The following is a 24,979-nucleotide window of genomic DNA, read 5'->3' as shown; positions in this document are numbered from 1 at the left end:
TGTGTGTGTCTCTCTCTATCCATCTCTCTCTCTCTATCCATCTCTCTCTATCCATCTCTTTCCCTGTCTCTACCCTCTGTCTCTCTCCTTATTTGTCGTTCTCCCCCATGGTATCTTTTCTATCCCTGTCTCTCTTCCTCCCCCTCTGACTCTCTCATCCCTTATGTGTCTCTCTAACCCTCTGTGTGATTGTGTCTCTCTCTCTTTCTCTCTAACCCTCTGTGTCTCTCTCTCCCTCTCCCCCTGTCTCTCTCTCCCTCTCCCCCCGTCTCTCCCTCTCCCCCTGAGTGCTTTTCTGTGTTTCGGTCTACCTTTTATTTATTTAATTAATGAATTGGTGGTGCCATCTGAAGATGTGGCTTTATTTAAAGGGGTGGGGTCAATTTCTCAAACTGCCACTGGATCAAGACATTTTTATATTTACTGAATAATGAAGGAATCTATAAGCATCATTTGCAGCATTAAAGTAAAAAGTATGTTTTAAACATATTTTAATGGGCCTGGATTTCTAGATCTCATAATCAGAGCAAGCATTTTGTTATCTGGCAAGAGTTTCTGTTACAATCCTTTAGACTAAAATCAGATGTTTACTAAGTTGACCAGTTTTCCAAGACACCATTTAAAGGGACATGTTTTCTTTCAAGATTTAGAAAGAGCATGCAATTTTAAATAACTTTCCAATTTACATACGCCTTCATTCTTTAGATATCCTTCGTTGAAGAAATAGCAATGCACATGGGTGAGCCAATCGCATGAGGTATCTATGTGCAGCCACCAATCAGCAGCTACTGAGCATATTTTGATATGATTTTCAACAAAGGATATCTAAAGAATGAAGGCGTATCCTAGTCACTGCCTCACCAGCCTCTGATGTCACTGCACGTCACTGGTGTGCATATGTGTGTGTATGTGTATGTATGTTTGTGTTTCTATGTGTGTGTGCATATGTGTGTGTATGTGTATGTATGTTTGTGTTTCTATGTGTGTGTGCATATGTATGTGTATGTATGTTTGTGTTTCTATGTGTGTGTGCATATGTGTGTGTATGTGTATGTATGTTTGTGTTTCTATGTGTGTGTGCATATGTGTGTATGTGTATGTATGTTTGTGTTTCTATGTGTGTATGTATATATATATATATATATATATATATATATATCAATGTAAATATTTGCATAGAAAATTAGTACATCTAGGCAAGTATCCCTGCTTGCTTTTCTAGAGATACTTGCCTAGATGTACTAATTTTCTATGCAAATATTTACATTGATTTAATTTTGAGACATGGAGGATTTTAATTTTAGTTTTTTTTTCTCCCCCCATAATTTTAATGAATTTATATGTATCTCAAAACACAATCACACACATGATAGATGATAGATAGATAGATAGATAGATAGATAGATAGATAGATAGTATTTTTCAGATTAAAAGCTAACTTTTATAATTCAACTCATTCATTGTTGGATGGTGTATACAATAGCTTATGCAAAGAAATTGTTGCAAAGCTGAGAGCTTTAAATGTGCAGCGCAGCTGATGTGATAGGAGGAAGTGGGTTGTCCATCTCCCTAGTGACTTTTATCCTAACATCAAGAATGAGTGCAAGAGGTCAGACGTTCTATGTATGCCATTCACAATCTGCTGACATCAGTACTCATTCATGAGAGCCAGCTTTGTTTACTGATGGTGCTAATAGGAGAAGACACGTGAAGTAGTTTAGTTTATGGAAGAGGGCAGAAGAGACAGGGCACTGGGAAAACATTCCCACACAGTGTAACCACTCATTGACTATGAAAACAGGCAAAACCATCATTCATAAAACCTCACAAAGCATTTACTTAGAAAAAATAGTCTGTAAATGGATTCTTACAGAGTTCTCTTGAATCCTGTCTAGCTCTCACATTTAATTTGATCATTTGAATTCAGTTGTTTTTAACTAGGCAGCTTTTCATTTTGTGAATAAATTTGTAATTGTATTACTTTTATGTTGCAATTTAGCAAATGGGTTTTAATGTTTAGTAAGATTGTTATTGTACCTGAACTAACTAAAAAATAAAAAAAATTAGAAACGTTTGTGAGTTAAAGGAACAGTCTACTTGAAATGTTTTATTGTTTAAAAAGATAGATAATCCCTTTATTACCCATTCCCCAGTTTTGCATAACCAACACAGTTATATTAATATACGTTTTACCTCTGTGATTACCTTGTGTATATAAGCCTCTGCAGACTGCCCCCTTATTTCAGTGCTATTTACAAACTTGTATGTTAGCCATTTAGTGCTGGCTCATGTGTAACGCTACAGGTGTGAGAATATTGTTTTCTATATGGCACACACAAACTAGCACTGTCTTGCTGTGACATGCTAATAACATGCACTTAGATAAAGGCAACCTGCAGGGGCTTAGAAACAGGTAGAGAGTTTTAGATGTAATAAAGTTTATTAATATAGCATTGTTGGTTGGGCTGGGAAATGGGTAGTAAATGTTTTATCTATCTTTTTAAACAATATACAAAATAAAGTAGACTGTCCCTTTAAATAGATATGGAAGTAGTTCTTTGATGTTAGAGGGTGATAAAGTGCAAACCGAAAATTCTGTCATTTGTTACAGCATTTTATTATTGCATTATTGCTGCATATAACTATGTGCTTAACGTCCACTAAAGGGGCCAGCTCTAGAGCAGTAATGGTCCACTGCGACCAAGCTCAATCTGGTGAGCCAATGACAGGAGCATATGTGTGTAGCCACCAATCACCAGCCAGCTCCCAGTAGTTAACTGCTGCTCCTTAGTCTTCCAATGCATTGTTTTCAACTTTGATAACAGAAGTATATTGAAACATCTTTTAAAATCATATGCTCTTTTTGCAAGTTTAATTTTTACTTTCATACCCCTTTAAATCATAAAACAACTGTGATTATAAACATGTAAACTGAGCATGCTCAAAAGCATAGACATTGAAATAAAGCTTTTCATATACTATGTGAAATGGGTTTGCAATTGTTTAAGCACCCTTTCTAATTTACTCCGGATATCATATTTGCTTTGTTATCTTGGTGTTCTTTGTTGAAAAGCATATCTAGAAAGGCTCAGGAGCACCAATGATATAAATGCTAATAAATATTGATGAGGTAGATTAACAGTCCTCCACAGCATTTTTGCTAATTTCTCTTATATATTGCAAAAATGATTCTACTCAAAACTATAATCAATGTGCATTTTAATAATGACTAGAATTCCTCTTTAAGAATGGAATTGAAAAATGATTTGATAAACATTGGAGTTTTGATGATGAAAGCAGAAAGATACATAGGCCCCTATTTAACAAAGTCTGGCGGACCTGATCCGACAGTGCAGATCAGGTCTGCCAGACCTCGCTGAATACGGAGAGCAATACGCTCTCCGTATTCAGCATTGCATTGTATTTATTTAGTTAATAATTTTAACTTTAATTTAGGTCTATTTTAATTATGTTAAAGTTAGGGGTGTTAGGTTTAGGGGTTAATATAGTTTAATTTAGGTTATTGTGATGTGGGGGCCGGAGGTTTAGGGGTTAATTAATAGGTTTAGTTAGTGTTGGTGATGTGGGGGGTGCAGTTTAGGGGTTAATAGGTTTAGTTAGTGTCGACGATGTCAGGGAACTGCGGTTTAGGGGTTTCTAGGTTTAGTTAGTGTTGGCGATGTTTGAGAACAGTGGTTTAGGGGTTAATACTTTTTTTATTTAGTGTTGGCGATGTTCGTGAATGGCGGTTTAGGGGTTAATAGGTTTAGGTAGTGTTGAAGATCTGGGGGCGGTGCGGTTTAGGGGTTAATATGTTTGGTTCATGTCCGCGATGTTGGGGAACTGCGGTTTAGGGGTTAATAAGTTTATTTCTTGATTTATTTAGTGTTGGCGATGTGGGGGGGCAGCGGTTTAGGGGTTAGTAGGTTTATTTAGTGGTGGTGTGGGTGGCGGCGGCAGGTTAACATAATTTTTTTCGGCAATCGCCCGAACATTAGTTAGAAATAATGATTCGGTCCGACATTAATAATAATTCGGTTACGGTTTCTAATGAATCTGAATTTCAAAATTCGGAACAACACGAATAAATCCGAAACCGAATTACCGACACATACCAAATTATTACGAATTTCTCGAACCAAATTTTTTTAAAACCTGAATCGAAACGAAATTAAGGGAACCAAATTTTTTGATCACGCACAAGTCTAATACATAGCCCCATATTTTCCAAAACGTGAACATGTACTAACAGGAGCTACCACTTGAGATGCCATATTACTGTTTTAAAGGAGGACACATAAGGAAAATACATATGTCAGGGTTCTTATAATGGGACATCATGGAAACATTTAATTACGCAGCCCTGACATATGTTTTTTTCAAGTGTCCTTCCTTAAAGCGTCAATATTGCAACCCTAGCTACCAGCTTTATGCAAACTGTAAAAATATAATGAACAGCTAAGTGTTATTTGTTTAAAGGGACATTTAACTCATAGCATATATCAGCGATTAAATATAGCACTGCAAAATACATGTTTTAACATTATTTAACACTTTGCTATGCTATGACTAGATGGGTGTAAGTTCATACTTGGCCACTGAGCTAGCCAATCATGTAAAAGTTTCAGGGTTAGGTTACTTTTACTATAACTAAATACTTAAATTCAATTTCATGATTTTGAGTGTACACTAAATATATCCATTTATACAAATGCAACATATCTCTAAGTTTTCTGTATTCTTTGCATTCATTTGAAAAAGAAAAAACAATCATACTCTTTAATGAATAAACAAACTAATTAATATATGTGTCAAATAAATTATTTGATTTGTTCATATGGTGGAAAAGGCTTTTCTGCAAATTGAAAAGGCTTCAAATGTTTAGCTGTTGCTGACTTGTAGCAGTAGCACTAGCTACTAATTTAACTGTATTTAAGTATGATCTGCTGCCCAGTTGCTCCTCTGCTTCCCTGAAGATGTTACCCTTAGGAAATATAAAAAAAAAAAAAAGATTTAACAGACTAAATGGTATTTATTATATGGTGGGCTGACATGATTCGTTTTTTTAATATTGCGCAAGTATTTCTTGTGAAATGCTTGTGTAATGCCGCCCCCTGCACATTCGCGGCCAATCGGCCTCTAGCAGGGGTCGTCATTCATCCTCATCGGAGCCGGAAACTTCGGGGGTAGATTTCAGCATCAGCTGCTTGTTAAATCTACCCCTAATTCTGGAATTCTTCATGGTCAGGATGCACTTGTATTACAAGGTGAAAGTAAACTGTTTTTGCTTGTGCACTAACCTGATGAGCGGCGATAACCTTTTTTCCCCATACAAGTCAATGGAGCAAGAAAAGTGGGAAAAACACCCTACTCTTGTGCAAACCTAATCACATTTTCTCAAGTGGGCTAACCCTAAATGAAAATATGAATATTTTGCATTGCAATGTTCTTCACATAGCAGTATATGTTTTATTTATTCAGAAATACATATTTTGGTACAATATACTGTATATCTATACAAATATGTATTTAAAAACACATATTTACAGTAAATACACACCATAACACTTTATCAAATTTTAAAATTGCATAAATATGATTTTAAATGTTTTCATCTACTTATATATAAGAGTCTGTGGCGAAGCACTCCATCTCTTGCTCCTTCGTATAACCCAGGTTCAATCCAAAAAGTTCATCATATAATATTATCTCTCATGTAAGAACACTCGCAGGTATTTTTATAAAACATATCATCTTTATTTGAAAATCTTTTTAAAATTCAACATCTTTGAGCCCTTATAACTTTTTTGTGCAATATTTTTTAAGATCATTTGTATTAGATAGTATTATTATGAGTGTAACTGTAATGTATTTTTAATGTGTTTCGTGACAGTTTTTTGTTTCCTGAAACAGTTAACCAGAGCTCTGAGGTCACACTAACCCGATGCTCATTAACTTCAATTGCGCTCAAGTGATCAAATTTACTTTCAACTTGTAATACGAGCGAAAAACCCGATGCGCGCAAACACCCGCTTTAAACCCCTTTTCACTCCCACATAGCTGTTAGTGCTCCACTCGTAATCTAGCGCTTTGTGGGGAGATTAAATATTGCATTTAAATGTACCTTTAATGTATTACATTTTCTTAAGATAATTTATTCTCTTTCCCAGATCTGAGTGATCAGCTTGTTGAAGTTGTTGGTCTTGAAGGCGCAATGGAGATGGGGCAAATATACACAGGACTCAAGAGTGCAGGGAGACGAGTTGCGCAGTGTTCATCTGTTGTTATAAGGTAATAAATGACGTTGTAACTGTTAATAATTCTAAAGGAATGAATACAAATACAATACTACCTTAATTGTGTATTTAAAAAAGTTACAAATAGAGTAGCTTTAGCTTTATTAATAATTTGCCCACTTTAACTTCTAACTAAAACTATAGACAACTCAGTCAAACAATAATTTCAAATGATTCAGGAATATTATCACATTTTACATTTGGCATGGTTTAGTTAAACAAATAACTGATATGTTCATACAAATGTTGATTCAGCATAAAAGGTGCAAAGTTATACCAGTTATCACCTTGCTGAGCTTGCTAAAGCATGTTTTATTTAACATGCTGCTAATTTATACAAGTGACTTCTTACACAGAAAGCTTGAATGAACATCTAAAAAAATGTTAATTCAAGACTTGCAACTTTAATAACACCTCCAAGCTTTCACATCACTCATTCATTTGATGCATGCTATTGTGACTCATGATATGATTTTAAATACATATGGGACATACACTGTAAATCAGGTTTTCTCTTTATCAAGTCTCAATAATGGGCCAAGTTCTTGTTGCTTGAATAACTGTTTACTCCATGGCTCAATTAACTAGTGCTCACAATAAAACTTTTTAAATTCTGGTCCGGACGGACGGAAGTTAGGAAACCAAACATTTCACATAGGAGATACCTTTCCACCCAGGTTTTGGAAAAAATATACCATTTATATAGAACATTTTGTTTGTTTTTCCCTTTTTTCCATAATATTGCTCAGATATATTTTAACACAATTTAAGAAAAAGTATCTCATCTTGAATATGTGTGATATTTCACTAGACTTATCATAGTGTGGACTATAAGCCTCTCAGTAGTTCCTGATCAATGGTATTCTTTAACACTTCTTTGTCTGTGAACTTTCCTCAAGGTCATGGTTTGAAAGACATCAGAAACAATGTCCCTTCTGAAGGGTACATAGAATTAGGTATAGTATAATAACTGATTATCTTCCTTAGACATGATTTCACGTTTTTGGAAATAGTATGTACAATAGCCTTCTCAAATGTTAACCCTTTACGTACGGATGACAACACATAGTGGTTATCCACCCTATGTCTTTAGGGTGGATGATGATGATGTATTGTCATCATGCCCCCCCTGCACTTACCCCCACACACAATGTAGACAAGTGGGAGTTGATGCCACCTCTTTTTAAAATAAAGTCTCTGAAAAAAATTTAATTGCCAGATGATCACTGTAGTAATAGTGATACCTTAGCATGAATAAATGTGCATTAATTAGAATAAAGGCTCATGAGAGACCCTTCCTGCAAATCAAAGTTTTATAAATATACCCAAAGGCCCTAATTTTTTTGAGGATAACCCCTTCTTCCCTTCTTCTTTGTCTATAGCATTTAGAGAAAGAAAAACAAACAAAACATTGTTTGTAAACTTGACTTTTAAGATTTTAATAAATATATATATATATATATATATATATATATATATATATATATATATATATATATATATATATATATATATATATACTGTATATATATATATTAATAAGGAGGTCTCTAGTCAGTTATAATAGACCATCAAAAAGGCCTAGAGACCCCTGAGGCGCCTTGTTTTAAAGCCTAGAAGCCCGTCTTAAAAAAAAATACATAAGTTTTAATAGCCAGGTGACATTATGGTAATAGTAATCACCTGGCATGAATAATGTCCAAGTAGTTGAGCATAGTCTCATGTGCACATCAAAGTTATATAATCATAACCTAAAAGTCCCTTTGTATGATCATAACCTAAAAGTCCCTTTGTATTTGTATGAGTATAACCCATTCTTTTAACTAAAGTGTTTAGATAAAAGAAAAACACACAATTGTTTACAACTTTATTTACATTTTAATGAAAATATAAAAAAAATTCACACATTTTGTTATTGAGTACCTACATGCCACGTTACATACATAAAATAATGGTATATTTGGAATCTGCTGGGTCTGCTAAAAATTACAATATATAATATGTGTGGGTTTCTAACTGAAAAATTGCCTACAGTGGGGCTTAAATGCGAGAAATATCTAAAGACTCCAAAATAGCTCAGCACAGGGGTGGAAATGGCTTAGCAGTTAAGGGGTTAAGAAATAGCACAGACAATATTAATGGAAAGACATATTCTTGAAACCTCTACCAAGTCACACTATTAAAGACTATTTGCAGTTGAATTCTAAACTGCAAGAAAAGTAGGACTATGGCTGGGTTTAATCCACAGAACCAGGACAATGTCACAGCCAGTGGTCATTCCCAGTGGCAGACTTGGGGCTGACATAGGGCAGAGGCAATGCTCATTCTCTCTTACAACACACACTAACTGTGTGCTGAAAGGTGAACATTTGAGTCTAGGAGGGAGACTGGATTGCCAAGAGAAAAGTAACTTCAAAATCTGAACAGACATACTGAAGTGTGACCTTTACTTATTCTTAAGGTGATTCCCTTACAGTATTTGGCCACACCAACTTTATTCCAACAACTACCCTTTGTGATAAAGTGCTTACTATATATTACCTGCTACCCTCCAACCTGAGATGATTTATGTGTTGCTCTTTCTGTGAAAACTGGTAGCAGAGCACAAGTTACCATAAAATGGATAATTCAGGTTATATATTGTTTTATTGCAATATTTCTGAAAACAGGAAATCTGAATAAACAGAAAATAAGTCTCCAGTCTGAATACCAATGTGGCCATCTGGTTGGTCAAAGACACAGAGCATTATTTATTGTTTAATGCCTCCGGAAGGCATAAGAATCACAATATAGACTAGATACTTGCGTCAAGTTGTATTATGAGTGGAAAGTAAAAAAAACAGCGTGAGAGCAAGAACCCGACTTGAGCAAAAGCTGAACTTCGAATATCGTGACCACTTTAATGTAATTCTCTTACAGACTTCAATGAAGCATGCAAACTGCAAAAAAATATAACACCCATACTCATGCACTAACCCGATTGCGTTGATTCAAGTGCACTAAACTTGACGTAAATTATGAATATTTCACATTCCAATGTTCTTCACATAGAAGAAAATTTTCTATTTATTCTAGATTAACGCTTTAAATGTTGTACTTTTAATACAAATTTCTTGCTTTTTTTTGCACATCCAGTATAATTGAATTACGATTTACTCTGTGCATACTTAATACAATTTATTCCAGTGTAATTTACATACAAATTTTACGTTTTTGATAAAATACAATTTTTGGAGAATAATTTTGTTACAATTTTTGATGCACCTTAAATATATAATTTTTCCTGCGTATTTTTTTAATGATTGCTTCACAAGCATGAGCAGCCAGTGAGTGACTCTTGAGTCATCTCTTTTAAATATTTAGGGCACACTTCCGGATGGCTGCAGAAGTCTGAAGTCATCAATAACTTCATAATAACTCAAGGAAGATCATCCTTTTTAACTATGGATAACTGGGTGCCCAATGGATTTAACATAATAGAGCAGACGTTTAAGAAGGTAGTGAGCGGTAAGGATAACCACCAGAATATTCTTAACGCTCTATAGACTTTTTTAGTGCCCATCAGTAGATCCTTTCAAGAGAAATCTTAACTACTAACACTCTTCACTAGCTCAGACAATTCTGGACATTTATATACAAATTTGCTCTACAATGGCCCACATTTTTCTTTCAAATATCTGTTTTAAATATGGATTTCTCTCATAAGCACAGTACTGCTCTATGTAACTCTTATGCATAGGAAGGACTCAAGTGTACAACAAGAAAAATCATGTCAACAGCTGTTTGGGCCTTTTTAGGCCTAATCAGCACATTCTGCTTGCTGAATAATAAAACTAATATGGGGCATCCAAACCACTTTCAATATAAATTATGGTAAGTATCAAAGAGATGAGGAAAGCATACAAAGATAATGATGTATATTATTTTAAAAACTAGATAAACTGTTTAAATGTGGAAACGATCCCACTTGTTAGTACATTGAATATCTTATAAAACCTTATGTTAGCATTTCAATTCTGTCACAAAAATGTGCATTAATAATATGAATACCTGGCATAAAACACAACAATAGTATAATTTTACTTTAACTTCATGTTTACATCTCATGCAGGTATGCATGTTTGTTTATCATAAAAATAAAAAAATAAACATTTACTAATTTTATTGTGTCATATTTCCAATCAAATTTCTTCCCAATATTTAAAGATACATATTTTTGAAGTAATAAGCTTAACCAACAGTGAAATATGAAACAGCAACAGGTATAACAAAATGAGTCATTTTTATTACTCAGTACACAATTTTGATAATCATTCTCTCTAATACATTTTGTGTTGTTTTTTGAAAGATCAAAACCATAAATAGTTGCTATCCCAGCGCTGCGAAATCTGTTGGCGCTCTACAAATAACCGATAATAATAATAATAATAATAATAATAATAATACCACCTTTTTTATATTCAACCGGAAATGTATAATTTCTTTTGCATGATGTACCGAGTCCACGGATTCATCCTAACTTGTGGGATATTGTCCTTCCTGAAAGGAAGTAGCAAAGAGAGCACCACAGCAGAGCTGTCTATATAGCTCCCCCCTTAACTCCACCCCCCAGTCATTCTCTTTGTTGCCTCTAAGCAGGAAGAGTACAGAGAAGAGGTGTTAAACTGTTAGTTTTATTTTATCTTCCATCAAGTGTTTGTTATTTTTAAATGGTACCGGTGTTGTACTATTTACTCTCAGGCAGGACATAGATTAATATTTCTGCCTGGAGGATGATGATCTTAGCATTTGTAACTAAGGTCCACTGCTGTTCCCACAGAAGCTGAGGAGTACAGGAAAACTTCAGTGTGAGGAACAGTTTCTTGCTATACAGCAATGAGGTATGTTCAGTCATATTTTCTGCAGAGACTGTGTTAACTCAGAAAGGCTGACAGTGTCCCCATTAGGGGAAGGGTAAGCAGTAATCCTAGTGTTATCAGAGGTTTTTACTAACTTGCATAAATGGTTAATTTTTTTGTGGGCACTCAGTTTGTTATGTGAATTTGGCACAAACGTTTTTGTGTCTTGGAGTAACATTTTCTGTTTTATGGGACATTTGCTTGAGGGTTCTTTGCGGTTGTTTATAACCCACATGGCTTTCAGGCAGGCTTTGTTAGTTTTGTGTAGGCCCCAGCAACATCGAGTGAGGTGGGCGGGGCCTACATTTACAAGCAGCAAGCAACTTCTCCTGAGGTCCTGAGAGTCTTCTGGGGGACTAATTGAAGCTTTAAACCCCATATTATCGCTTCCTAAGGGCAGGTAGGGCCACAGCAGAGCTGTGGCAAGGTGCTAATAGGGGTTTTAACTGGTTTTAGACATATTTCAATCCGGTTTTTCATTTGGGGGTTTATTGCTTATTAACTTGTGGTGCAATCCTTCTAATGCTTAGTGGGTACACTGTTAAAATTTCAGAAAAATTGAAGCAATTTTAACCTGTTTTGCAGTTTGTGTATGCCTTTTTTTCTCTTAAAGGCACAGTACCGTTTTTGCTGTGTTTTTTTCATTAAATAAAGTGTTTTCCAAGCTTGCTTGCTTTACTAGTCTGTTAAACATGTCTGACACTGAGGAAACTTATTGTTCAATTTGTTTAGAAGCCATTGTGGAACCCCCTCTTAGAATGTGTCCCACTTGTACTGATATGTCTATAAATTGCAAACAGCATATTTTGACTTATAAAAGTTTGGCATTAGATGATTCTCAGACAGAAGGAAATCAGGTTTTGCCATCTAGTTCTCCCCAAGTGTCACAACCAGTAACGCCTGCACAAGCAACGCCAAGTACTTCTAGTGGGTCTAATTCTTTCACCTTGCAAGATATGGCTTCAGTTATGAATACTACCCTCACAGAGGTTTTATCTAAGCTGCCTGGGTTGCAAGGGAAGCGCAGTAGCTCTGGGTTAAGAACAAATGCTGAGCCTTCTGACGCTTTAGTAGCTGTATCCGATATTCCCTCACAATGTTCTGAAGTAGGGATGAGGGATTTGCTGTCTGAGAGAGAGATTTGTGATTCAGGAAAGATTTTCTCTCAGACAGATTCAGATATGACGGCATTTAAATTTAAGCTAGAGCACCTCCGCTTATTGCTCAGGGAGGTTTTAGCTACTCTGGATGATTGTGACCCTATTGTAGTTCCACAGAAATTGTGTAAAATGGACAAATATTTAGAGGTTCCTGTTTACACTGATGTGTTTCCGGTCCCTAAGAGGATTTCGGACATTGTTACTAAGGAGTGGGATAAACCAGGTATTCCGTTCTCTCCCCCTCCTGTTTTTAAGAAAATGTTTCCCATTTCTGACACCATAAAGGACTCATGGCAGACGGTCCCTAAGGTGGAGGGAGCTATTTCTACCCTGGCTAAGCGTACAACTATACCTATTGAAGACAGTTGTGCTTTAATTGATCCTATGGATAAAGAAAATTTTTGTTCATCAAGATTTTCTTCTTCAACCTATAGCATGCATTGTTCCTGTAACCACTGCAGCTGCCTTTTGGTTTGAGGCTCTAGAAGAGGCTCTTCAGATGGAGACCCCACTAGATGATATTTTGGACAGAATTAAGGCTCTTAAGTTGGCTAATTCTTTTATTACAGACACCGCTTTTCATTTTGCTAAATTAGCGGCTAAGAATTCAGGTTTTGCCATTTTAGCGCATAGAGCGTTATGGCTTTAAGTCCTGGTCAGCTGATGTGTCATCTAAATCTAAGCTTTCGTCCATCCCTTTCAAAGGTAAGACCCTATTCGGGCCTGCATTGAAAGAGATCATTTCAGACATTACTGGAGGGAAGGGTCATACCCTCCCTCAGGATAAGTCAAATAAGACAAGGACCAAACAAAATAATTTTCTTTCCTTTCGAAACTTCAAGAGTGGTCCCTCTACCTCTTCCCCTGCTGCAAAGCAAGAGGGGAACTTTGCTCAAACCAAGCCAACCTGGAGACCTAATCAGGCTTGGAACAAGGGTAAACAGGCCAAAACACCTGCTGCTGCCACTAAGTCAGCATGAAGGGGTAGCCCCCAATCCGGAACTGGATCTAGTAGGGGGCAGACTCTCTCTCTTTGCTCAGGCCTGGGCAAGAGACGTTCAGGATTCCTGGGCAGTAGAAATTGTAACCCAGGGATACCTTCTAGATTTCAAGGATTCCCCTCCAAGGGGGAGGTTCCATCTTTCTCAATTGTCTGTAAACCCGACAAAAAGAGAGGCGTTCTTACGCTGTTTAGAAGACCTTTTTACCATGGGAGTGATCTGCCCAGTTCCAAAAGCAGAACAGGGGCAGAGGTTCTACTCCAATCTGTTTATAGTTCCCAAAAGGAGGGAACCTTCAGACCAATTCTGGATCTCAAGATCCTAAACCAATTCCTAAGAGTTCCATCATTCGGACTATCTTACCATTGATCCAGGAGGGTCAATATATGACCACCGTGGACTTAAAGGATGCGTATCTGCACATTCCTATCCACAAAGATCATCACCAGTTCCTCAGGTTCGCCTATCTGGACAAGCATTATCAGTTTGTGTCTCTTCCTTTCGGGTTGGCCACGGTGCCGTGAATCTTCACGAAGGTGCTAGGGTCCCTTCTCGCGGTTCTAAGGCCATGGGGCATAGCAGTGGCGCCTTATCTAGACGACATTCTAATTCAAGTGTCATCCTTCCAACTAGCCAAGTCTCACACGGACTTAGTGTTGGCCTTTATAAGGTCTCACATGTGGAAAGTGAACGTAAAAAAGAGTTCTCTTTCCCCCCTCACAAGAGTTTCATTTCTAGGGACTCTGATAGACTCGGTGGACATGAAAATATTTCTGACGGAGGTCAGGAAATCAAAGATTTTGTCCACCTGCCGAGCTCTTCATTCCATTCCTCGGCCATCAGTGGCTCAGTGTATGGAGGTAAACGGACTAATGGTAGCAGCAATGGACATAGTTACGTTTGCTCGCTTGCATCTCAGACCACTGCATCTATGCATGCTCAATCAGTGGAATGGGGATTATGTGGATTTATCTCCTCAGATAAATCTGGATCAAGAGACCAGAGACTCTCTTCTTTGGTGGTTGTCACAATATCATCTGTCCCAGGGAATGTGTTTCCGCAGGCCAGAATGAGTTATAGTGACGACAAACGCCAGTCTTCTGGGCTGGGGTGCAGTCTAGAATTCCCTGAAAGCTCAGGGTTTGTGGACTCGGGAGGAGGCTCTCCTACCGATAAATATTCTGGAATTAAGAGCGATATTCAATGCTCTCCAGGCATTGCCTCAGCTGGCTTCGGCCAGATTCATCAGGTTTCAGTCGGACAACATCACGATTGTGGCTTATATCAATCATCAGGGTGGAACAAAGAGTTCCTTAGCGATGATAAAGATCTCAAGGATAATCCAATGGGCAGAGGCTCACTCTTGCCATCTGTCAGCGATCTATATCCCAGGTGTAGAGAACTGGGAGGCAGATTTTCTAAGTCATCAGACTTTTCATCTGGGGGAGTGGGAACACCATCCGGAGGTGTTTGCTCAGCTGGTTCGGCTATGGGGCACACCAGAGTTGGATCTGATGGCGTCTTGTCAGAATGCCAAACTTCCTCATTACGGCTCCAGTTCAAGGGATCCTCAGACTGTACTGATAGATGCTCTAGCAGTACCCTGGTCATTCAACCTGGCTTATGTGTTTCCACCTTTCCCTCTCCTTCCATGTCTGATTGCCAGAATCAAACAGGAGAGAGCATCAGTGATTTTGATAGCGCCTGCGTGGCCACGCAGGACTTGCTATGCAGACCTGGTGGACATGTCATCCCTTCCACCATGGTCTCTGCCATTGAGACAGGAACTTCTGATTCAAGGTCCATTCAAGCATCCAAATCTAATTTCTCTGCAACTGACTGCTTGGAGATTGAACGCTTGATTCTATCAAAGCAGGGTTTCTCTGAATCAGTCATAAATACCTTGATTCAGGCTCGAAAGCCTGTTACCAGGAAAATTTATCATAAGATATCGCGTAAATATCTTTTTTGGTGCAAATCCAAAGGCTTCTCCTGGAGTAAAATCAGGATTCCTAGGATTTTGTCTTTTCTCCAAGAGGGTTTGGAAAAAGGATTATCAGCTAGTTCCCTAAATGGACAGATATCTGCTCTGTCTATTTTGTTGCACAAGCATCTGGCAGATGTTCCAGATGTTCAGGCTTTTTGTCAGGCTTTAGTTAGAATTAAGCCTGTGTTTAAACCTATTGTTCTGCCATGGAGTCTAAATTTAGTTCTTAGAGTTCTTCAGGGGGTTCCGTTTGAACCCATGCATTCCATAGATATTAAGCTTTTATCTTGGAAAGTTTTGTTCCTAGTTGCTATCTCTTCAGCTCGAAGAGTTTCTGAACTATCTGCATTACAATGTGACTCTCCTTATCTTGTGTTCCATGCTGATAAGGTGGTTTTGCGTACCAAGCCTGTTTTCCCACCTAAGGTTGTTACTAACAGGAATATCAATCAAGAAATTGTTGTTCCTTCTCTGTGTCCTAATCCTTCTTGTAAGAAGGAACGTCTGTGCACAACTTGGACATGGTTCGTACTTTGAAATTTTATTTGCAGGCAACCAAAGATTTTCGTCAAACATCTTCTTTGTTTGTTGTCTATTCTGGAAAGCGTAGGGGTCAAAAGGCTACGGCGACTTCTCTTTCCTTTTGGCTGAAAAGCATCATCCGTTTGGCTTATGAGACTGCTGGACAGCAGCCTCCTGAAAGGATTACAGCTCATTCTACTAGAGCGGTAGCTTCCACATGGGCTTTTAAAAATGATGCTTCTGTTGAACAGATTTGTAAGGCTGCGACTTGGTCGTCACTTCATACCGTTTCAAAATTTTATAAATTTGATACTTTTGCTTCTTCGGAGGCTATTTTTGGGAGAAAGGTTTTGCAAGCAGTGGTGCCTTCCGTTTAGGTTCCTGTCTTGTCCCTCCCTTCATCCGTGTCCTAAAGCTTTGGTATTGGTATCCCACAAGTTAGGATGAATCTGTGGACTGCAAAAGTAAACAAAATTTATGCTTACCTGATAAATTTCTTTCTTTTGCCATGTACCGAGTCCATGGCCCGCCCTGTCTATTCAAGACAGATAGTATTTTTTTATGTAAACTTCAGTCACCTCTGCACCTTATAGTTTCTCCTTTCCTTCCTTGGCCTTCGGTCGAATGACTGGGGGGTGGAGTTAAGGGGGGAGCTATATAGACAGCTCTGCTGTGGTGCTCTCTTTGCTACTTCCTGTCAGGAAGGACAATATCCCACAAGTTAGGATGAATCCGTGGACTCGGTACATCGCAAAAGAAAGAAGTTTATCAGGTAAGCATAAATTTTGTTTTTTAGTTTGTCATAATATATTTTGTTTTAAACAATCTTTCAATGTTGTAATGGAACAGTAAACACTTTTGATTACAATATTTTTCTGTAGTATTCCAATGAACATTGTGTGTGATTTTGAAAATATCAAAATTTGGAGGAGCCAATAAGGACTTGTAACTGGTGTAAACAAAGCAAAATATTTTGTGTTGCAGTTCCTTTTCTGATAATCTCTGTTATATGTATGATGGTTAGGCTTGTGTAGTCTGCAATGAGCTCTTCCAGTTATCAGACTTAAAACAACTCAAAGTGGCAAACAAATAATAAACAAATATTACAACGTTATTTTTACTATACATGGTTAAACATTTTATATTTCAAATATTAAAGTGTTTAGTGTCTCTTTAATCACTGTTCAGTTTGTGACCATAGATCATAAAAGTCATCAGTGCTGACTGATTTTTGCCAAGTTACTTGTGTGGGGTCCTTTAAATCAAACCATTAGAGTATTTTAAAATGTATGCTTCATTATCCATTTAGTTGGCAGGAACAAATAAAATAGTAAGCTAATAAAAGTAATGGCCACTATTTTCTTGGTCGAATTGAAAACAGTAAAGTATTGTAGGTTGAAAGGAATTGAAAGTTTGTTGAACTGAATGAATTCTAGGAATAATAAATATAATATTCCATGACTGAATTTGATAATAAAAATATCACTTTACTCATGTAAACTTTAGTAAATTGCATTGGTTCAACATGATATTGTTCAATTACCACAATTATAATTTAAGCACTAAAATACAATATATAAAAGTGTCTTTATTTCTTTGTCATTTCAAGTACGTTGCAAATTAAACAAATATAGGTTTTAAGTAAAATGTCAAATAAAGTTCATAACCAAAAGTAAAAATAATTATTTAAACTTTTCTAGTCCCTAATGCCATTAGATCCTCAGGTGGTGTTTCATTCTTAGTAAAAGATGCCAGTATATAAAATAAACTACTTATCATTAAGCAGAAAACATGATAGATGTTGGTACATATACCAGTCCATCAAAATAATCTTACATGGCATTTCTCTGAGATTTAAACTTCAGAACCATTCAAATCCATTTGAAAACTCAGCACTAATTCATTGATCTCAAGCTTTTAAATGCATTTATGCAGTGAAAACACCAAAGGTGATCTATATATTTGGAACACACTTTGCCAGCATCTTTTCAAAATCATTTGCCTTGTCCTCTTAAAAACTATTTTAGCCTGTTTGAATTGCATATAATGTGACTGTTTAGATTGCACATTTAAAGTAGTTTAAGTACATTTAACTACTTTTATCATGTGCTCAAATTAAATTTGATTATCATTATGTTCAGTTATGATTATTTTTTTATTTTTTTTTATTTTATCTTTTTATTTTGCCAAGAAAATAAACAGTTAACAATAGGTGATTCCAACAAAAAAGCAGATAACAAAATACTTCCAAAAATAAACGTTAATACAAAACAGAATACAATCTCGCTTAGAAATAAAAAGACACCTTAAGTGGGTGAAGATATTCACCTAACCACTCGAGAAAAGAAAAAGACGGCTCTGACCTGGCAATTTTTCTTAATGCATAAAAACCCTACCAAAACTATGATCTCCATTAATGATATATACTCTAGATCCTATCTAACACACACACAAAGAAGAGAAAGAAAAGAAAAAGAAGAGAAGAAGAAGAGAGAAGAGGAAAAAAAAAAAAAAAAAAAAAAAAGGCACACAACCCCCCCCCCTCTCCCCTACCAGTTTCCACCATAATCTTTCACGCAAGCAGCCACTCACCTCTAAGGTTAGCTTCCAATAATAAAAGAGAGTTCTTAAATGGCTGCAAGATCAATTTTTGGGTTTCCTGATCTAAAGATTTAATAAAAATCCCCCATTTGTTTAAAAAGAGCCTGATATTATTATCTATCTGTGCCTGTACTGAGGCTTGTTCTAGAGACATTTGATATGTTATCCCATTTTTAAATTCAGAAAATTTGGGTTCTTTATTAGACTGCCAATATTTTAATACCAGTTTCCTACCGAGCAGTATCATTGTATTTATTAATAAATAGCTAGGACCAACTTCTTCCTGGTTTGCTAGGAAAAAGACTGCATGCTTACTTACTTGAAAGTGTTGATTTAAGATTTTAGTGACCCAAAATGAGATTTTCCCCCAAAATCTTTGAATTACAGGACAGGACCAGAAAAGATGGAACATATCTGCTGCAAGGTACTTGCACTTACTACAAACTATATTCTCATGTTTTTTATCCCACCGAGCCTGCCAACTGGGTGTATAATAACATTGATACCAGATCTTTAACTGTTGTTCTTTAAAATATTCCCCTCTCATTGCCTTTGCTACCCTATCTCCCGAGTTCTTAAATAAATCTGAATCTTGTAAGTTGTCGCCTGCTATGTCCCATTTAAGTTCCAGATATCTTTTATTGCTTTGTTCTTGAGAGGTGAGTAGAGCATAATAAGAGTGCGTGATAGAATAATTTCCTGCTTGAAACATACTAGTTATCTGCCTTAATATATCATTGTCCCATTCTATTGCCTCTATTTTCCTACACTGATCAGCATAGTGACGTAATTGTAAGTAAGAAAAGAATAGGCGATTTGGTATGTTAAATTCAGATTTACATTCATTAAAAGTTTTAATCGAATTGTCTTCTTTTTTGAGTAACTGTGCGATGTAGTTGATCCCTAGATCTGACCAGGCATTAAATCTAGCTGAGTCATAGCCTACCTCAAATTCAGGGTTACCTTTAATTGAGAGGAAAGCTGAACCTCGATGGCTTATCCCAATTTTAGCACAGAATTGACGCCAGGCCCGTATTGGTTGGTCTATGATAAGCATCCCCCTTGTTTCTATAGGAATTAGTTTTAAGGGCATGTGTGTTAATGCTTTAAGGGCATAAGGTGCTACTAGGGCTCCTTCAATTTCAAGCAAGGAGAAATGTCCTTTCTCAGAAAACCAGTCCCAAACAAATTTTAAATTGGAAGCTATATTATACATCTCAAAATCGGGAAGAGCCATGCCTGCAGCCTCTTTCCTGGCACTCAAACGTTTCAACGCTATCCTCGATTTTTTTTTGCACCAAATAAATTGCGATATTAGTTTATTGATTAACTGACAGTCTTTCCTCAGTAATAGGAGTGGGAGGGCCTGAAAAATGTATAAAAATTTGGGGAGAGAAATCATTTTTATTAAATGTATTCGACCCATAAGAGATAGGGGCAGGTTCTTCCATCTTTCTAAATCTGCCTGGAGTGATGCGATAGCTGGTACAAAATTTAACTTATACCAACTCTTAGAGTTAGATGCAAATTTTATCCCTAGATATGTAATGTGATCTTTGGTTACTTTAAAAGGGATTTCTGGAGAGCTTTTTAGTTTGATAAGCCACATAAGTTCCGATTTTTCTTTATTAATTGCAAAGCCGGAAAAAGCCTGGAAAGATTCTAAAGCTTCCATAATTATAGGCAAATTATATTGGAGATTTTGAGCAAAGATAAGCAGATCATCGGCATATATGGCTTGAGTTATTCTGTGTCCTTCGATATTTATCCCTAGCAGTTCTTGTCTAAACAATATTGCCAGAGGCTCTAACGCTAGATTGAAAAGCAACGGGGATAACGGACATCCTTGTCTCGTTCCTCGCTGGAGCCTAAATTGTTCTGAGGTTAAGGAGTTAACACTTAGACTCGCCCCTGGATTAGAGTAAAGTAAGGCAATAATATGGGAGAATTTACCCCAGATACCAAACTTATTAATAGTTGTCAGCATATGATCCCAGAGTAGCGTATCGAACGCTTTCTGTGTATCAATCTAAATAATTGCAGCGTCTTCTGTGAGCTTTTCTCCCCTTACTTTTTTTTGTTCACAATAATTAATTGCTATCTCTAGTTTCCTGAGATTTTTAATAAGTGTCCTTCCTTTAATAAAGCCGGTTTGGTCAGGATGGACCAATTCGCTAATCACTTTTTGAAATCTGTCTGCTAAGATGTGGGTTAAGATTTTGTAATCCACATTTAGCAAAGAGATGGGTCTATAAGACTCCATTAATTCTTTATTTTTACCTTGTTTATAGATTAAGAATATTCTAGATTCTGTAAAATATTTAGAAGGTATTTGATTATCTTGTAGGAAACCATTAAAAAGCTCACATAGAATGGGGGTGATCGAATCTGTAAGAATTTTGTATAATTCTCCAGGAAGATCATCCGGACCTGGCGCTTTGTTTAGCTTCAGTTTCATAATAGAGTTTTTAATCTCCTCTTCCTTAATTGGAGAATTGAGGAGATCCAGGTCATCCTTGGCTATTTGAGGTATTTTAATCCTGTCCCAAAAGAGATCTTTTTTTATTTTATCTATAGGTTGAGCCTGATATAGTTGTTTAAAGTAGTGCGTAAATTCCTCTAAAATATCATGAGGGAGAGTGCAAGTTTTGTGTTTAGTTTTTATTATTGATATGATACTGTTAGTTTTCCTAGTACTTACCAATCTGGCTAAGAATTTCCCTATCTTATTACCGAACTGCATGTAATTGCTATTTCTTTTCAGCTCGTGCTGTATTTCTTTTGATATATGCCAATTGTCTCTTTGTTTTTTGGCTTCCAGATAGTTTCGCCAGTTCTCTTGACTGTTATCTGCAACATATTTTTGAAATTTGTTAATGATCTGCTTAGAGAGTTGGGTCCAATAAGCGTCATTTTTCCTTTTGACTTTTATCATATAAGCCAGAATTTCTCCCCTTATCACAGCTTTGAAAGCTTGCCATAAAGATTCTGTATTCAATACTGATCCTCTATTCTCATTATAATAAAGATTCCATTTCTCTAGCAAAAAGCCTCGAAATTTTAAATTATTATAAAAATATGTTGGAAAATATAATCTGTGGTTCCCTAGTTTGGGATTCAAGATTGACATAGAAATAGTAATAGGGGCATGATCCGAAATTGTGATAGGCAAGATTTCGACTTTTTTTGCCAGAGAAAACAATTTGTCACTAATTAGGAACATATCGATTCGTGAAAAAGATTTATACACTTTAGATAAACACGTATATTCTTTACTGTCTGGATAGATATTCCTCCAGATATCTAATAAGCCTAGATTGAAGCAGAATTTTTTAAATTTTTTTGTATCCTTACAGCCTGATATAGCCTCTTTCCCCCTCCGATTTCTATCTAGGATGCTAGATGCTACCAGATTCAGGTCTCCTCCTAGTATTATGATTTGGTTATATTCCAATAATTTGTTTTGGAGAGGTTCCCAGAACTCGGTTTTTTTTGCATTTGGACCATAAACATTGCATAACACGAATCTTTTTAAGCCTAGTTCTACCTCTAGTATAATAAATCTCCCTTGTTGATCAATTTCTTGTTTCAGAATTTTATATTTTAATGATTTCCTAAAAATTATAGCTACCCCTCTTTTTCTCTGTACTCCTGCCGAATAGATAACTTCGCCCACCCATCCCCATTTAAGTTTTTGACTTTCTGACTCATTTAAATGAGTCTCTTGTAAGAAGCCAATATCAATTTTAAGTTTATTAAAATGTTGTAATATTGCTTTCCTTTTGACCGGGGAGGTAAACCCTCCCACGTTCCATGATCCAAATTTACATGATTCCGTCATATCTTATGCTTCTTTCCTACTTCTAGGGAGAGACACAAGAAAACTAAGAGAAGGGGGGGGGGGGGAAGAAAGGAGAGAAAGAAAAAAGAGAGAGAGAAAAAATAAAAAAAAAGAAAGAAAAGAGTCCCATTCACACGTACACCTGACCTTCCTATATTGACCCCTACTTATAATATTTAGCTTCTTACTTGACCACATTTCTGCATCTAGAAATATATTTCCTTCCTCCTCCCTTCTCCTATTCCACTTTTTACTCAGCATGACTACCCATGATACAGAGCTTGTATCCCCCATCTGATCACTTTTACCTTTGCTCTGTTCAGTTATGATTATAATGAAGTGTTTGGGTGTTAAATAAATAAATGTTAATTCTTAAATTACACATATATATATATATATATATATATATATATATATATATATATGGGCTGATCTATCAAGTCCCATATGCAGCCTTATGCAGCTGTTTCCGCGCAAGCCTTTAGGTTCGCGGGAAACAGAAGTTAAGCTCCTTAACTGGTCTGCCACCTCTGAGGCCTCAGAAAGCAATCAGCCCATATCGGATACGATCGGGTTGATTGACACCCCCTGCTAGCGGCCAATTGGCCATTTCACTAGAAATGCTTGTGAAATAGTGATGTTGCAAATAGTTCGCGGCGAACATAGCATGTTCGCGTTCACCGCGGCGGGCGAACATATGCGATGTTCGGTCCGCCCCCTATTCATCATCATTGAGTAAACTTTGACCCTGTAACTCACAGTCAGCAGACACATTCCAGCCAATCAGCAGCAGACCCTCCCTCCCAGACCCTCCCACCTCCTGGACAGCATCCATTTTAGATTCATTCGGAAGCTGCATTCTTAGTGAGAGGAGGGACAGTGTAGCTGCTGCTGATTTAATAGGGAAATCGATAGCTAGGCTAGTGTATTCAGTGTCCACTACAGTCCTGAAAGACTCATCTGATCTCTGCTGTAAGGACAGCGCCCCAAAAAGCCCTTTTTAGGGCTAGAACATCAGTCTGCTTTTTTTTTTTCCTGTGTAATCTAATTGCAGTTGCCTGCCTGCCAGTGTGTGTCAGGCTCACAGCACATACTGTGCCCACTTGCCCAGTGCCACCACTCATATCTGGTGTAACAGTAGTGTAGATTTATAAAAAACAACACCTTTTTGACTGTGAAATAATAGCAGTAAGTTTCCTTCACACGTGTGCGTTTCAGTGCCTGCCAGGGCACAGTGTCACCCCAGTGCAACTCATATCTGGTGTAACAGTAGTAAAAAAACAACACTTTTTTGACTGTGAAATAATAGCAGTCAGTTTCCTTCACACGTGTGCGTTTCAGTGCCTGCCAGGGCACAGTGTCACCCCAGTGCAACTCATATCTGGTGTAACAGTAGTGTACATTTAAAAAAAACAACACTTTTTTGACTGTGAAATAATAGCAGTCAGTTTCCTTCACACGTGTGTGTTTCAGTGCCTGCCAGGGCACAGTGTCACCCCAGTGCAACTCATATCTGGTGTAACAGTAGTGTACATTTAAAAAAACAACACTTTTTTGACTGTAAAATAATAGCAGTCAGTTTCCTTCACATGTGTGCGTTTCAGTGCCTGCCATGGCACAATGTCACCCAGTGCAACTCATATCTGGTGTAACAGTAGTGTACATTTTAAAAAAAAAAACACACTTTTTTGACTGTGAAATAATAGCAGTCAGTTTCCTTCACACGTGTGCATTTCAGTGCCTGCCAGGGCACAGTGTCACCCCAGTGCAACTCATATCTGGTGTAACAGTAGTGTACATTTAAAAAAAACAACACTTTTTTGACTGTGAAATAATAGCAGTCAGTTTTCTTCACACGTGTGCGTTTCAGTGCCTGCCAGGGCACAGTGTCACCCCAGTGCAACTCATATCTGGTGTAACAGTAGTGTACATTTAAAAAAAAAAATACAATTTTGACTGTAATAGATTGAATAGCAGTTAGTTGTCTGCAAGCTTGTGTGTCAGGCCTACAGCGTCTACTCTGCCAACTTCTGCCAGTGCACAGTGCCACTCATATCTGTTGTCACAGTAGCTTGCATGCATAGTACCACTAATCGGAAAAAAAATGACAGGCAGAGGCAGGCCACCCTGCAGGGGCCGTCGTGGTCGTGGTGTTGTGATTCCCTTTAGCCCTAGAATAATGCCCAGTGTTCAGAGGCCACGTACCCCGAACTCGAACAGTTCTGAGGACATAGTTGACTGGCTAACACAGGACACCCAATCTTCTACAGTTTCCGCTCGAAACCTTGACGCACCATCCTCCTCCAGCTTAGCTTCGGGCACCTCTCAAGTTACCACTCGCCCGTCTGCCACCACCACCAACACTAGCACCACAGCCGCTTCACTTGATCTGTCAGAGGAGTTATTTACACATAAGTTGGAAGAAATGAGTGATAGTGATGCGCATCCATTATTGCCAGAGGATGTAGATAACAGGGATATGTCTCAGTCAGGCAGCATTACACACATGGACGTACGGTGTGATGATGATGATGTTGTACCCGCTGCTGCTTCCTTTGCTGAGTTGTCAGATACAAGTGAAGCAGTTTATGATGACGATGCGTCCGTGGATGTCACGTGGGTGCCCGCTAGAAGAGAAGAAGAAGAGGGGGAAAGTTCAGATGGGGAGACAGA

General features: G+C 37.3%; 1 protein-coding gene across 4 annotated transcripts in view; it reads left to right on the top strand.

Moving 5' to 3' along the window:
- Positions 1 to 24,979, top strand: part of DGKB (diacylglycerol kinase beta) — a 1,179,919-nt gene that overhangs the window by 1,044,582 nt on the left and 110,358 nt on the right. For all 4 annotated transcript variants that reach the window (XM_053714112.1, XM_053714113.1, XM_053714111.1 and 1 more), the window contains one exon: positions 6,171 to 6,291. In XM_053714112.1, the coding sequence (XP_053570087.1) occupies positions 6,171 to 6,291 (121 nt within the window). The remainder of the gene's footprint in view (positions 1 to 6,170; positions 6,292 to 24,979) is intronic.

Source organism: Bombina bombina, chromosome 5 (genome assembly GCF_027579735.1).
Source record: "Bombina bombina isolate aBomBom1 chromosome 5, aBomBom1.pri, whole genome shotgun sequence".
NCBI classification, from domain to species: domain Eukaryota; kingdom Metazoa; phylum Chordata; class Amphibia; order Anura; family Bombinatoridae; genus Bombina; species Bombina bombina.
Note: the sequence above shows the minus strand (reverse complement) of the source record. Positions and strands in the feature narration are given on the sequence as shown.